The sequence below is a fragment of the Heterodontus francisci genome, chromosome 15, assembly GCF_036365525.1.
Source record: "Heterodontus francisci isolate sHetFra1 chromosome 15, sHetFra1.hap1, whole genome shotgun sequence".
NCBI lineage: Eukaryota > Metazoa > Chordata > Chondrichthyes > Heterodontiformes > Heterodontidae > Heterodontus > Heterodontus francisci.
In genome coordinates, this window is record NC_090385.1 from 770164 (window position 1) to 783978 (window position 13815).

General features: G+C 54.9%; 1 protein-coding gene across 2 annotated transcripts in view; it reads left to right on the top strand.

Annotated features, from left to right (window-relative positions):
• ccdc160 (coiled-coil domain containing 160) overlaps positions 1-6864 on the top strand; it is a 50227-nt gene extending 43363 nt beyond the window's left edge. For both annotated transcript variants that reach the window (XM_068047907.1, XM_068047906.1), the window contains one exon: positions 5409-6864. In XM_068047907.1, the coding sequence (XP_067904008.1) occupies positions 5421-6389 (969 nt within the window). In that variant the 5' untranslated portion in view covers positions 5409-5420 and the 3' untranslated portion in view covers positions 6390-6864. The remainder of the gene's footprint in view (positions 1-5408) is intronic.
• The last annotated feature ends 6951 nt before the right edge of the window (positions 6865-13815 follow it).

The window sequence follows — 13815 nt, forward strand, 5'->3', positions numbered from 1 at the left end:
ACGTCACCAATAGTTCAGCTGACGTCTGACTTTGCAGCAGTGACGTTTTCCGAGGCAGGACTTCCAGAGCAACGCGGCCTGGAGCAGAGTGAGTGAGCGGCCCGGCCTTGTGGAAGAGAAGCCAAGGGAAAGGAGGGGGAGGGGGCAGCCGAGGGAAAGGAGGGGCGGGGGGGAAAGAGAAGCCGAGGAAAAGGAGGGAGGGGGGGGGTGGGGAGAGGAGCCGAGGAAAAGGAGGGAGGGGGGGGGTGGGGAGAGGAGCCGAGGAAAAGGAGGGAGGGGGGGGGGGGGGGGGAGAGGAGCCGAGGAAAAGGAGGGAGGGGTGGAGAGGAGCCGAGGAAAAGGAGGGAGGGGGGGGGGGGGGGGAGAGGAGCCGAGGAAAAGGAGGGAGGGAGGAGGGGGGGGGGGAATCCGAGGAAAAGGAGGGAGGGAGGGGGGGGGGGGAAATCCGAGGGGGGGGGTGGGGGGGAGAGGAGCCGAGGAAAAGGAGGGAGGGGGGGGGTGGAAGCCGAGGAAAAGGAGGGAGGGGGGGGAGAGGAGCCGAGGAAAAGGAGGGAGGGGGGGGGGAAGCCGAGCGAAAGGGGGGGAGAGGAGCCGAGGGAAAGGAGGAAGGGGGGGAGAGGAGCCGAGGCAAAGGAGGGAGGGGGGGGGGGGGAGAGGAGCCGAGGAAAAGGAGGGAGGGGGGGTGGGGGGAGAGAGAGAGGAGCCGAGGAAAAGGAGGGAGGGGGGGGGTGGGGGGAGAGAGAGAGGAGCCGAGGAAAAGGAGGGAGTGGGGGGGGAGAGAGAGGAGCCGAGGAAAAGGCGGGGGGGGGGGAAGCCGAGGAAAAGGAGGAAGGGGGGGGAAGCCGAGGAAAAGGAGGAAGGGGGGGGGGAGAGGAGCCGAGGAAAAGGAGGGAGGGGGTGGGGGAAGCCGAGGAAAAGGAGGGAGGGGGTGGGGGAAGCCGAGGAAAAGGAGGGGGGGGGGAGAGGAGCCGAGGGAAAGGAGGGAGGGGGAAGCCGAGAGAAAGGCGGGAGGGGGTGAGAGAAGCCGAGGGAAAGGAGGGAGGGGGTGGGGGGGAAGAGAAGCCGAGGGAAAGGAGGGAGGGGGGGGGAGGGGAGGGGGTGGAGAGAAGCCGAGGGAAAGGAGGGGAGAAGCTGAGGGAAAGGAGGGGGGGGGAGAAGCCGAGGGAAAGGGGGGGGAGAAGCCGAGGGAAAGGAGGGAGGGGGGGGGGGAGAGGAGCTGAGGGAAAGGAGGGAGGGGGAAGCTGAGGGGAGGGGGGGAAGAGAAGCCGAGGGAAAGGAGGGGGGGAGAGGAGCCGAGGGAAAGGCGGGAGGTGGGGAGAGAAGCTGAGGGAAAGGAGGGAGGGGGGGGAAGAGAAGCCGAGGGAAAGGAGGGAGGGGGGGGGGGGGGGGGGGGGAAGAGAAGCCGAGGGGAGGGTGGGGAGAGAAGCCGAGGGAAAGGAGGGGGGAAGCCGAGGGAAAGGAGGGGGGAGGAGAAGCCGAGGGAAAGGCGGGTGGGGGAAGCCGAGGGAAAGGCGGGTGGGGGAAGCCGAGGGAAAGGAGTGGGGGGGGGGGAGAAGCCGAGGGGGGGGGGGGGGGGGAGAAGCCGAGGGAAAGGAGGGGGGGGGGGGGGGAGAAGCCGAGGGAAAGGAGGGGGGGGGGGAGAAGCCGAGGGAAAGGGGGGGGGGGGGGGGAGAAGCCGAGGGAAAGGAGGGGGGGGGGGGAAGAAGCCGAGGGAAAGGGGGGGGGGGGGGGGAGAAGCCGAGGGAAAGGATGGGGGGAGAGAAGCCGAGGGAAAGGAGGGGGAGGGGGGGGGGGGAGAGAAGCCGAGGGAAGGGAGGGTGTGGAGAGAAGCCGAGGGAAAGGAGGGGGGAGGAGAAGCCGAGGGAAAGGCGGGGGGGAGAAGCCGAGGGAAAGGCGGGGGGGAGAAGCCGAGGGAAAGGAGAGGGGGGTGGAAGCCGAGGGAAAGGAGGGGGGAGGAGAATCCGAGGGAAAGGCGGGTGGGGGAAGCCAAGGGAAAGGAGGGGGGGGGGGTGGGGGGGAGAAGCCGAGGGAAAGGAGTAGGGTGGGGGGGGGGGGAGAAGCCGAGGGAAAGGAGTGGGTGGGGGGGGGGGGGGGGAGAAGCCGAGGGAAAGGAGTGGGGGGGGGGGGGGGAGAAGCCGAGGGAAAGGAGTAGGGGGGGGGGGGAGAAGCCGAGGGAAAGGAGTAGGGGGGGGGGGGAGAAGCCGAGGGAAAGGAGTGGGGGGGGGGGGGAGAAGCCGAGGGAAAGGAGTAGGGGGGGGGGGGGAGAAGCCGAGGGAAAGGAGTGGGGGGGGGGGGAGAAGCCGAGGGAAAGGAGTAGGGGGGGGGGGGAGAAGCCGAGGGAAAGGAGTGGGGGGGGGGGGGAGAAGCCGAGGGAAAGGAGTAGGGGGGGGGGGGGGAGAAGCCGAGGGAAAGGAGTAGGGGGGGGGGGGGGAGAAGCTGAGGGAAAGGAGTGGGGGGGGGGGGGAAGCCGAGGGAAAGGAGTGGGGGGGGGGGGGAAGCCGAGGGAAAGGAGTGGGGGGGGTGGGGGGGGGAAGCCGAGGGAAAGGAGTGGGGGGGGTGGGGGGGGGAAGCCGAGGGAAAGGAGTGGGGGGGGTGGGGGGGGGAAGCCGAGGGAAAGGAGTGGGGGGGGGGAAGCCGAGGGAAAGGAGTGGGGGGGGGGGGGGGGGAAGCCGAGGGAAAGGAGTGGGGGGGGGGGGGGGAAGCCGAGGGAAAGGAGTGGGGGGGGGGGGGGGGGAAGCTGAGGGAAAGGAGTGGGGGGGGGGGGGGAAGCCGAGGGAAAGGAGTGGGGGGGGGGGGGGGAAGCCGAGGGAAAGGAGTGGGGGGGGGGGGGGGGGAAGCCGAGGGAAAGGAGTGGGGGGGGGGGGGGGGGAAGCCGAGGGAAAGGAGTGGGGGGGGGGGGGGGGAAGCCGAGGGAAGCCGAGGGAAAGGAGTGGGGGGGGGAAGCCGAGGGAAAGGAGTGGGGGGGGGAAGCCGAGGGAAAGGAGTGGGGGGGGGGGGGGAAGCCGAGGGAAAGGAGTGGGGGGGGGGGGGGGGATGCCGAGGGAAAGGAGTGGGGGGGGGGGGGGGGAAGCCGAGGGAAAGGAGTGGGGGGGGGGGGAAGCCGAGGGAAAGGAGTGGGGGGGGGGGAAGCCGAGGGAAAGGAGTGGGGGGGGGAAGCCGAGGGAAAGGAGTGGGGGGGGGAAGCCGAGGGAAAGGAGAGGGGGGGGGAAGCCGAGGGAAAGGAGTGGGGGGGGGGGGAGGGGAAGCCGAGGGAAAGGAGTGGGGGGGGGGGGGAGGGGAAGCCGAGGGAAAGGAGTGGGGGGGGGGGGGGGAGGGGAAGCCGAGGGAAAGGAGTGGGGGGGGGGGGGAGGGGAAGCCGAGGGAAAGGAGTGGGGGGGGGGGGGGGGGGAGGGGAAGCCGAGGAAAAGGAGTGGGGGGGGGGGGGAGAAGCCGAGGGAAAGGAGTGGGGGGGGGGGGAGAAGCCGAGGGAAAGGAGTGGGGGGGGGGGAGAAGCCGAGGGAAAGGAGTGGGGGGGGGGGGGGAAGCCGAGGGAAAGGAGTGGGGGGGGGGGGGGAAGCCGAGGGAAAGGAGTGGGGGGGGGGAAGCCGAGGGCAAGGAGTGGGGGGGGGGGGGGAAGCCGAGGGAAAGGAGTGGGGAGTGGGGGGGGGGGGGGAAGCCGAGGGAAAGGAGTGGGGGGGGGGAAGCCGAGGGAAAGGAGTGGGGGGGGGAAGCCGAGGGAAGCCGAGGGAAAGGAGTGGGGGGGGCAAGCCGAGGGAAAGGAGTGGGGGGGGGGGGGAGAAGCCGAGGGAAAGGAGGGGGGGGGGGGGGGGGGGGAGAAGCCGAGGGAAAGGAGGGGGGGGGGGGGGGGGGAGAAGCCGAGGGAAAGGAGGGGGGGGGGGGGGGGGGAGAAGCCGAGGGAAAGGAGGGGGGGGGGGGGGAGAAGCCGAGGGAAAGGAGTGGGGGGGGGGGGGGGGAGAAGCCGAGGGAAAGGAGGGGGGGGGGGGGAAGCCGAGGGAAAGGAGGGGGGGGGGGGGAGAAGCCGAGGGAAAGGAGGGGGGGGGGTGGGGAGAAGCCGAGGGAAAGGAGTGGGGGGGGGGGGGTGGGGAGAAGCCGAGGGAAAGGAGTGGGGGGGGGGGGGGAGAAGCCGAGGTAAAGGAGTGGGGGGGGAGAAGCCGAGGGAAAGGAGGGGGAAGCCGAGGGAAAGGAGGGGGTGAGGGGGGGTGGGGAAGCCGAGGGAAAAGAGGGGGGGAAGCAGAGGGAAAGGAGGGAGGGGGGGGGTGGAGAAGCCGAGGGAAAGGTTGGGGGGAGTGAAGGCGGGGGAGAAGCCGAGGGAAAGGCTGACCCCTCCCCGCCCCCTCCGCCTGCCTTCTCATAATAAAGGATAGCATTCTTTATTAATATAAAAGCAAAATACTGCAGATGCTGGAAATCTGAAATAAAAACAAGAAATGCTGGAATCACTCAGCAGGTCTGGCAGCATCTGTGGAAAGAGAAGCAGAGTTAACGTTTTGGGTCAGTGACCCTTCTTTGGAAAGCATTCTTTATTATTTGCTGTACCTCCATACTAACTTGTTGTGACTCATGCACTAGAACACCTAGATCTCTCTGCAGCTTGGAGTTCTGCAGTCATTTTCCGTTTAAGTAATACTCTTGCTTTTTTTATTCTTCCTGCCAAAGTGAACGACTTCACATTTTCCCACATTATACTTCATCTGCCAGATTTTTGCCCACTCGATCAACCTATCTATATTGGTCTTCAACCACCTTTATGTCCTCTTCACCACATACTTTCCTATCTGTCTTTGTGTCATCTGCAAATTTAGCTACTGTACCAGCGTCCTCTCATCTAAGTCATTGATATAAACTGTAAAAAGTTGAGGCCCCAGCACAGACCCCTGCGGGACTCCACTCGTCACATCCTGCCAATCAGAAATGGTCCGTATGCGTAGCCAGCCAATGTTCTATCCATGTGTTATTACTATCCCTGTCAATATAGTATAATTAAGGTCCCCCTTATAACTACTCCATAGTTTTTGCACTTCTCTTAAATTTCCTTGTAAATTTGTTCCTCCATCTTTCCCACTTGGTGGCCTATAGAATGCACCCAGTAGTACAATGGTGCCTCTGTTGTTTCTTGGATGTAACTAAGTATATTCTGTCCTTGACCCCTCTTGGATATCATCTCTCCTGCACTGTAATATTCTCCTCAATCAATATTACCACCCCTCTTCCTTGCTTTCCTTTCCTATCTTTCCTGAATACCTTGTCTCCAGGAATATTTAGTCCTTTTTTTAAGCCAGGTCTCTCTTATTGCTGCGACATCATATTCCCATGTGGGTATCTGTGCCTGCAGATCAACAACCTTGCAAAATCTGCATTTGTCATTTCAAGGTACTGAAGGTTAACTTTTGGGTGTTTTTGTTGAATAGAAATTCTGAGCGATGGAAGAGCAACATTGGGTTGAGGCATTATTTCCTTCACACTTTAGCATGCAGGACCTTGTTGGTGGTATTGCCTCTGAGCCAGTGCTGGTTTCTGAACACTTTGCAGCCAGGAGAGCCAAAAGAATTGAAAATATTTACCAGCGGGAAATGAAGAATTTTCAACAAGAACAGAAACTGAAAAGAAAAGCCTACATTTCAGGCCTGATTATATCAGAATTAGCACCTCCAGCTCCTGTTAAAGAGCCGAAATCACAGGGCTATAGTCACTGTCACACTGGGGTGTGTAAATCAGACAATTCAAATAAAAGTGCTGAGAACAGCATTGGAAAAATGGAAGTGCAGTGTATGTGGAACGCTGAGGAACTAACAGTTTTACATGAAACAAAGTATAGAAAAGACATTGAGCAACACAATTTAAAAGCACAACAGGCACTTGCACATTTCCAAGCAAAAGAATTGAAGGCAAATAGCAAGAAACTGGTAGTGTTTTTGGAAATGAAAGAGGCTGAACTTCATAAGGTCAAACTAGAACTACAGAACAGAACCTTGTACCTCAGACACATCATGCAAGAGAGCACCAAAAAAGACTCGGAGATTCAAGGACTGAAAGAAGATTTACAGGAAGAGAAGGCGACTACGTGTAAATTGAACTGCCAGCTGCAGCAAAGCAGGCTGGAAACCCAGGATCTGCACCTGGGAAAGGAGAAGCTAGTCTCCAATTGGAAGCAGCTGTCAATGCAGCACCAGTTGGAAAAGGTCTGTTTGGTGGAGAATTTGAAAGCGCAATCAGGCCTGGAGCTGAAGAAATTACAAACAGAACTGGATGCAGTGAAGACTGAACTGAGAATGGAGAAATGTCAACAGGCTGAAAACAAGGAAGCTCTGGAGTTGTTGTGCAAACATTTCTCCAGTTTACCATCCTCGGGTCCAGCTGAAGATTTTAAAATTGAATTTCTGACTAAGTGACATGAATGCATTACTTTGTTCGAGTATAGATTCCATCTATCAGCAAGAATTGATTCGTGTCAGTTATATGGCATCAAAGTTCAATTTCCTTTTTTTTTTAACACTTTCAGTTACCAAGTACGGACCAGAATCTCCTTTTCTGGAGTGATTCTCCAGCTATTTCTGGTGTTAAATAGTTGCTACCATAGAATTGTAGAATATTACATCACCAAAGGCATTTCAGCCCATCAGGTCTGCACCGGGTGCAAATCTTCTTCTTCTTCTTTGGGCCTCCTTATCTCGAGAGACAATGGATACGCGCCTGGAGGTGGTCAGTGGTTTGTGAAGCAGCGCCTGGAGTGGCTATACAGGCCAATTCTGGAGTGACCGGGTGCAAATACCATATTACAAACCTGCAGTGGAAGTTGCTGTAAAACATTTAATTTAACTAGATATTCACAAATGAGGCTTTGTGAAACCAAATGTGAAGAGGTATTCAGAGTTATGCCACATTAAAATTAAAAATGTTGCTTTTACTGTACTTTTAAGATCACTTCTATGATTTAGCTGCATAATTATAGCAAGTAATCTCAATTTCAAAACTCCAATGCCATTTTTCTGAGTCTCTTCTGCCTCTAATTCTTTAATCTTTTCTCCCCCTCTTTCTGTCTCCTCTTTTGCTTAACCCCTCCCTCCCCTTCCTCTCTCTTTGCCCCATTTTTTCTCTTCTCTGTCTCAAACCTTTTTGGAATTTAAAACAAACATACATTTATATTTTGCAAATTAATTAGAATTTATGATAACTATATATATTATTTTTAAGTCTTGCATATAACTTGGACTTTCTGTAATTGTTACATTTACTTCCAGTCACACTTTACTATATTCTCAGATCACTGTGAGGAACTCTTTGGGAGCCTGCTGTGCACAAATTGGCTGCTGCATTTCCTGTGTTACAATAGTGACTACACTTAAAGTATTTCATTGCCTGTAAAGATCTTTGTGACGTCCTGAGATTGTGATAGGTGCTGTAGAACTACAAGTTTTTCCTTATTTCCTTGGGTCAGATGTTAATATACAAAGATATAGACTTGTGAACCAGTGTTCCGCAAACTAATTATGGGGTGGAAGAAGTGTGATTTGAAAGAATTGGGGAGTGGAACATTCAATGAACTTGCTTCCAGGCCCCTGCCTTTAGCTCTGTACCAATTACTAGCTTTATTAAAATCAGTGTAGTGATGACATGCTCTCCTTCCTTTGCAGCGAGAGCTCAACTTTGATTCCTGGGCTTCCCGTACAGCCCTTTCTATTTAAATTGCATCTTTAATGTAATGAAACATCCTGGAGGCCTAATGGGAACCACGGAGTTAGAATTCAGCGAGCAAACCAAAAACGTGGAAGCATTTTTTTTTTAAGGAGAAGTTTGAAGGTGGGAGAGTTACAGCAAGACAGAGGGAAAAGGATTCTGGAGTGACAGGGCTGATGGACGAGAGTTCTACCAATGGCAGAGTGAAGAGAAGAGTGTGGTGATGGGACGCAGGGCTTCGGCAAGTAGGTTCCTGAACCAACTAATAAGAATGCACAAAGGCCTCATGCTCAGTCTGCAGGAGGATGGGGCAATTTTGGTCAGGGGTGGGAGGTGTGACAGCCAGTGGGATCTGAGCACCCAAAGGTGCAACATAATACATGATGCAGGCAGCAGTTGGAATTTGCAGAAGTGGGGGTGGGGGGAGATGGTGAGGGTTATTATTGGGCAGAGGAAGATGTGGAGAATTATTATCGGGAAGGGGAAGAGGTGGAGGGTTATTATCGGGAAGGGGAAGATGTGGAGGGTTATTATCGGGGAGGGGAAGACGGTGAGGGTTATCGGGGAGGGAAAGATGTGGAGGGTTATTACCGGGATGGGGAAGACGGTGAGGGTTATCGGGGAGGGAAAGATGTGGAGGGTTATTACCGGGAAGGGGAAGACGGTGAGGGTTATTATGGGGGAGGGGAAAGACGGTGAGGGTTATTATCGGGGAGGGGAAGATGTGGAGGGTTATCGGGGAGGGGGAGACGGTGAGGGTTATTATCGGGGAGGGGAAGACGGTGAGGGTTATCGGGGAGGGGAAGACGGTGAGGGTTATTATCGGGGAGAGGAAGACGGTGAGGGTTATCGGGGAGGGAAAGATGTGGAGGATTATTATCGGGAAGGGGAAGACGGCGAGGGTTATTATCGAGGAGGAGAAGACGGTGAGGGTTATCTGGGAGGGGAAAGACGGTGAGGGTTATTATCGGGGAGGGGAAAGACGGTGAAGGTTATCGGGGAGGGAAAGATGTGGAGGATTATTATCGAGGAGGAGAAGACGGTGAGGGTTATCTGGGAGGGGAAAGACGGTGAGGGTTATTATCGGGGAGGGGAAAGACGGTGAGGGTTATTATCGGGGAGGGGAAAGACGGTGAGGGTTATCGGGGAGGGGAAAGACGGTGAGGGTTATCTGGGTGGGGAAAGACGGTGAGGGTTATTATCGGGGAGGGGAAAGACGGTGAGGGTTATTATCGGGGAGGGGAAGACGGTGAGGGTTATTATCGGGGAGGGGAAGAGGGTGAGGGTTATTATCGGGGAGGGGAAGAGGGTGAGGGTTATTATCGGGGAGGGGAAGAGGGTGAGGGTTATTATCGGGGAGGGGAAAGACGGTGAGGGTTATTATCGGGGAGGGGAAAGACGGTGAGGGTTATTATCGGGGAGGGGAAAGACGGTGAGGGTTATTAGCGGGGAGGGGAAAGACGGTGAGGGTTATTATCGGGGAGGGGAAAGACGGTGAGGGTTATTATCGGGGAGGGGAAAGACGGTGAGGGTTATTATCGGGGAGGGGAAAGACGGTGAGGGTTATTAGCGGGGAGGGGAAAGACGGTGAGGGTTATTATCGGGGAGGGGAAAGACAGTGAGGGTTATTATCGGGGAGGGGAAGACGGTGAGGGTTATTATTGGGGAGGGCAAAGACGGTGAGGGTTATTATCGGGGAGGGGAAAGACGGTGAGGGTTATTATCGGGGAGGGGAAGACGTGGAGGATTACTATCGGGGAGGGGAAGACGTGGAGGATTATTATCGGGGAGGGGAAGACGTGGAGGGTTATTATCGGGGAGGGGGAAGACGTGGAGAATTATTATCGAGAAGGGAAGACGGTGAGGATTATTATCGGGGAGGCGATGATGTGGAGGGTTATTATCGGGAAGGGGAGGATGTGGAGAATTATTATCGGGAAGGGGAGGATGTGGAGAATTATTATCGGGGAGGGGAAGATGTGGAGGATTATTATCGGGGAGGGGAAGATGTGGAGGGTTATTATCGGGGAGGGGTAGACGGTGAGGGTTATTATAGAACAGAGAATAGTACAGGCCCTTTGGCCCACGATGTTGTGCCGACCCTTTAACCTACTCTAAGATCAGACTACCTATCTACCCTTCATTCTACTATCATCCATGTACCTATCCAAGAGTCACTTAAATGTCCCTAATGTATCTGCTTCTACTACCACCGCTGGCAGTGCACCCACCACTTTCTCTGTAAAGAACCTACCTCTGACATCTCCCCTAAACCTTTCTCCAATCACCTTAAAATTATGCCCCCTGGTGATAGCCCTTTCCGCCCTGGGGAAAAAGTCTCTGGCTATCCACTCTATCGATGCCTCTCATCATCTTGTACACCTCTATCAAGTCACCTCTCATCCTTCTTTGCTCCAATGAGAAAAGCCCTAGCTCCCTCAACCTTTCTTCATAAGATATGCCCTCCAGTCCAGGCAGCATCCTGGTAAATCTCCTCTGCACCCTCTCTAAAGCTTCCACATCCTTCCTATAATGAGGCGATCAGAACTGAACACAATATTCCAAGTGTGGTCTAACCAGGGCTTTATAGAGCTGCAGCATAACCTTGCGGCTCTTAAACTCAATCCCCCGTTAATGAAAGCCAACACACCATCCGCCTTCTTAACAACCCTATCAACTTGGGTGGCAACTTTGAGGGATCTATGGACGTGGACCCCAAGATCCCTCTGTTCCTCCACACTGCCAAGAATCCTGTCTTTAAGCCTGTATTCTGCACTCAAATTCGACCTTCCAAAATGAATCACTTCACACTTTTCCAGGTTGAAATCCATCTGCCACTTCTCAGCCCAGCTCTGCATCCTGTCAATGTCCCGTTGCAACTTACAACAGCCTTCCACACTTTCCACAACTCCAGCAACCTTTGTGTCATCAGCAAACTTACTAACCCAGCCTTCCACTTCCTCATCCAAGTCATTTATAAAAATCACAAAGAGCAGAAGTCCCAGAACAGATTCCTGCGGAACACCACTGGTCACCGAGCTCCAGGCTGAATACTTTCCATCTACTACCACCCTCGGTCTTCTATGGGCCAGCCAATTCTGTATCCAGACAGCCAAATTTCCCTGTATCCCATGCCTCCTTACTTTCTGAATGAGCCTGCCATGGGGAACCTTATCAAACGCCTTGTTAAAATCCATATACACCACATCCACTGCTCTTCCTTCATCAATGTGTTTTGTCACATCCTCAAAGAATTGAATAAGGCTTGTGAGGCATGACCTGCCCCTCACAAAGCCATGCTGACTATCTCTAATCAAACTATGCTTTTCCAAATAATCATAAATCCTGTCTCTCAGAATCCTCTCCAATAATTTGCTCACCACCGACGTAAGACTGACTGGTCTGTAATTCCCAGGGTTATCCCTATTCCCTTTCTTGAACAAGGGAATAACATTTGCCACCCTCCAATCATCTGGTATTACTCCAGTGGACAGTGAGGACGCAAAGATCATCGCCAAAGGCGTGGCAATCTGTTCCCTCGCTTCCCGTAATAACCTTGGGTATATCCCGTCTGGCCCCGGGGACTTATCTATCCTCATGTCTTTCAAAATTTCCAGCACATCCTCCTTCTTAACATCAACCTGTTCGAGCATATCAGCCTGTTTCATGCTGTCCTCACAAACGACAAGGTCCCTCTCACAAGTGAATACTGAAGCAAAGTATTTATTAAGGACCTCCCCTACCTCCTCTGACTCCAGGCACAAATTTCCTCCACTAACCATGATCGGCCCTACCCTCACTCTGGCCATCCTCTTGTTCCTCACATAAGTGTAGAACGCCTTGGGATTTTCCTTAATCGTACCCGCCAAGACTTTTTCATGTCCCCTTCCAGCTCTCCTAAGTCCATTCTTCAGTTCCTTCCTGCCTACCTTGTAACCCTCTAGAGCCCTGTCTGATCCTTGCTTCCTCAACCTTAAGTAAGCTTCCTTCTTCCTCTTGACTAGCTGTTCCACATCTCTTGTCATCCAAGGTTCCTTCACCCTATCATCCCTTCCTTGCCTCATCGGGACAAACCTATCCAGCAGTCGCAGCAAGTGCTCCCTAAACAACTTCCACATTTCTGTCGTGCATTTCCCTGAGAACATCTGTTCCCAATTTAAGCTCCCCAGTTCCTGCCGAATAGCATTGTAATTCCCCCTCCCCCAATTAAATATTTTCCAATCCCGTCTGCTACTATCCCTCTCCATGACTATAGTAAAGGTCAGGGCGTTGTCATCACTATCACCGAAATGCTCTCCCACCGAGAGATCTGCCACCTGGCCTGGTTCGTTGCCAAGCACCAAATCCAATTATCGGGGAGGGGAAGATGTGGAGGATTATTATCGGGGAGGGGAAGACGGTGAGGGTTATTATCGGGAAGGGGAAGACGGTGAGGGTTATTATCAGGGAGGGGAAGACGGTGACGGTTATTATGGGGAGGGGAAGACGGTGAGGGTTATTATCAGGAAGGGGAAGACGGTGAGGGTTATTATCGGGGAGGGGAAAATGTGGAGGGTTATCGGGGAGGGGTAGACGGTGATGGTTATTATCTGGGAGGGGAAGACGGTGAGAGTTATTATCGGGGAGGGGGAGATGGTGAGGGTTATTATCGGGGAGGGGAAGATGAGGAGGGTTATTAACGGGGAGGGGAAGATGGTGAGGGTTATTATCGGGAAGGGGAAGATGGTGAGGGTTATTATCGGGGAGGGGAAAATGTGGAGGATTATTTTCGGGGAGGGGGAGATGGTGAGGGTTATTATGGGGGAGGGGGAGACGGTGAGGGTTATTATCGGGGGGGAAGACGGTGAGGGTTATTATCGGGGAGGGGAAGACGGTGAGGGTTATTATCGGGGAGAAAGACGGTGAGGGTTATAATCAGGGAGGGGAAGACGGTGAGCGTTATTATCACGGAGGGGAAGACGGTGAGGGTTATTATCGGGGAGGGGAAGACGGTGACGGTTATTATCGGGGAGGGGAAGACGGTGAGGGTTATTATCAGGGAGGGGAAGATGAGGAGGGTTATTAACGGGGAGGGGAAGATGGTGAGGGTTATTATCGGGAAGGGGAAGATGGTGAGGGTTATTATCGGGAAGGGGGAGACGGTGACGGTTATTATCGGGGAGGGGAAAGACGGTGAGGGTTATCTGGGAGGGGAAAGACGGTGAGGGTTATTATCGGGGAGGGGAAAGACGGTGAGGGTTATCTGGGAGGGGAAAGACGGTGAGGGTTATTATCGGGGAGGGGAAAGACGGTGAGGGTTATCTGGGTGGGGAAAGACGGTGAGGGTTATTATCGGGGAGGGGAAAGACGGTGAGGGTTATTATCGGGGAGGGGAAGACGGTGAGGGTTATTATCGGGGAGGGGAAGACGGTGAGGGTTATTATCGGGGAGGGAAAGACGGTGAGGGTTACTATCGGGGAGGGGAAAGACGGTGAGGGTTATTATCGGGGAGGGGAAAGACGGTGAGGGTTATTATCGGGGAGGGGAAAGACGGTGAGGGTTATTATCGGGGAGGGGAAGACGGTGAGGGTTATTATCGGGGAGGGAAAGACGGTGAGGGTTACTATCGGGGAGGGGAAAGAAGGTGAGGGTTATTATCGGGGAGGGGAAAGACGGTGAGGGTTATTATCGGGGAGGGGAAGACGGTGAGGGTTACTATCGGGGAGGGGAAGACGGTGAGGGTTATTATCGGGGAGGGAAAGACGGTGAGGGTTACTATCGGGGAGGGGAAAGACGGTGAGGGTTATTATCGGGGAGGGGAAAGACGGTGAGGGTTATTATCGGGGAGGGGAAAGACGGTGAGGGTTATTATCGGGGAGGGGAAGACGGTGAGGGTTATTATCGGGGAGGGAAAGACGGTGAGGGTTACTATCGGGGAGGGGAAAGAAGGTGAGGGTTATTATCGGGGAGGGGAAAGACGGTGAGGGTTATTATCGGGGAGGGGAAGACGGTGAGGGTTACTATCGGGGAGGGGAAGACGGTGAGGGTTACTATCGGGGAGGGGAAGACGTGGAGGATTATTATCGGGGAGGGGAAGACGGTGAGGGTTATTATCGGGGAGGGGAAGATGTGGAGGGTTATTATCGGGAAGGGGAAGATGTG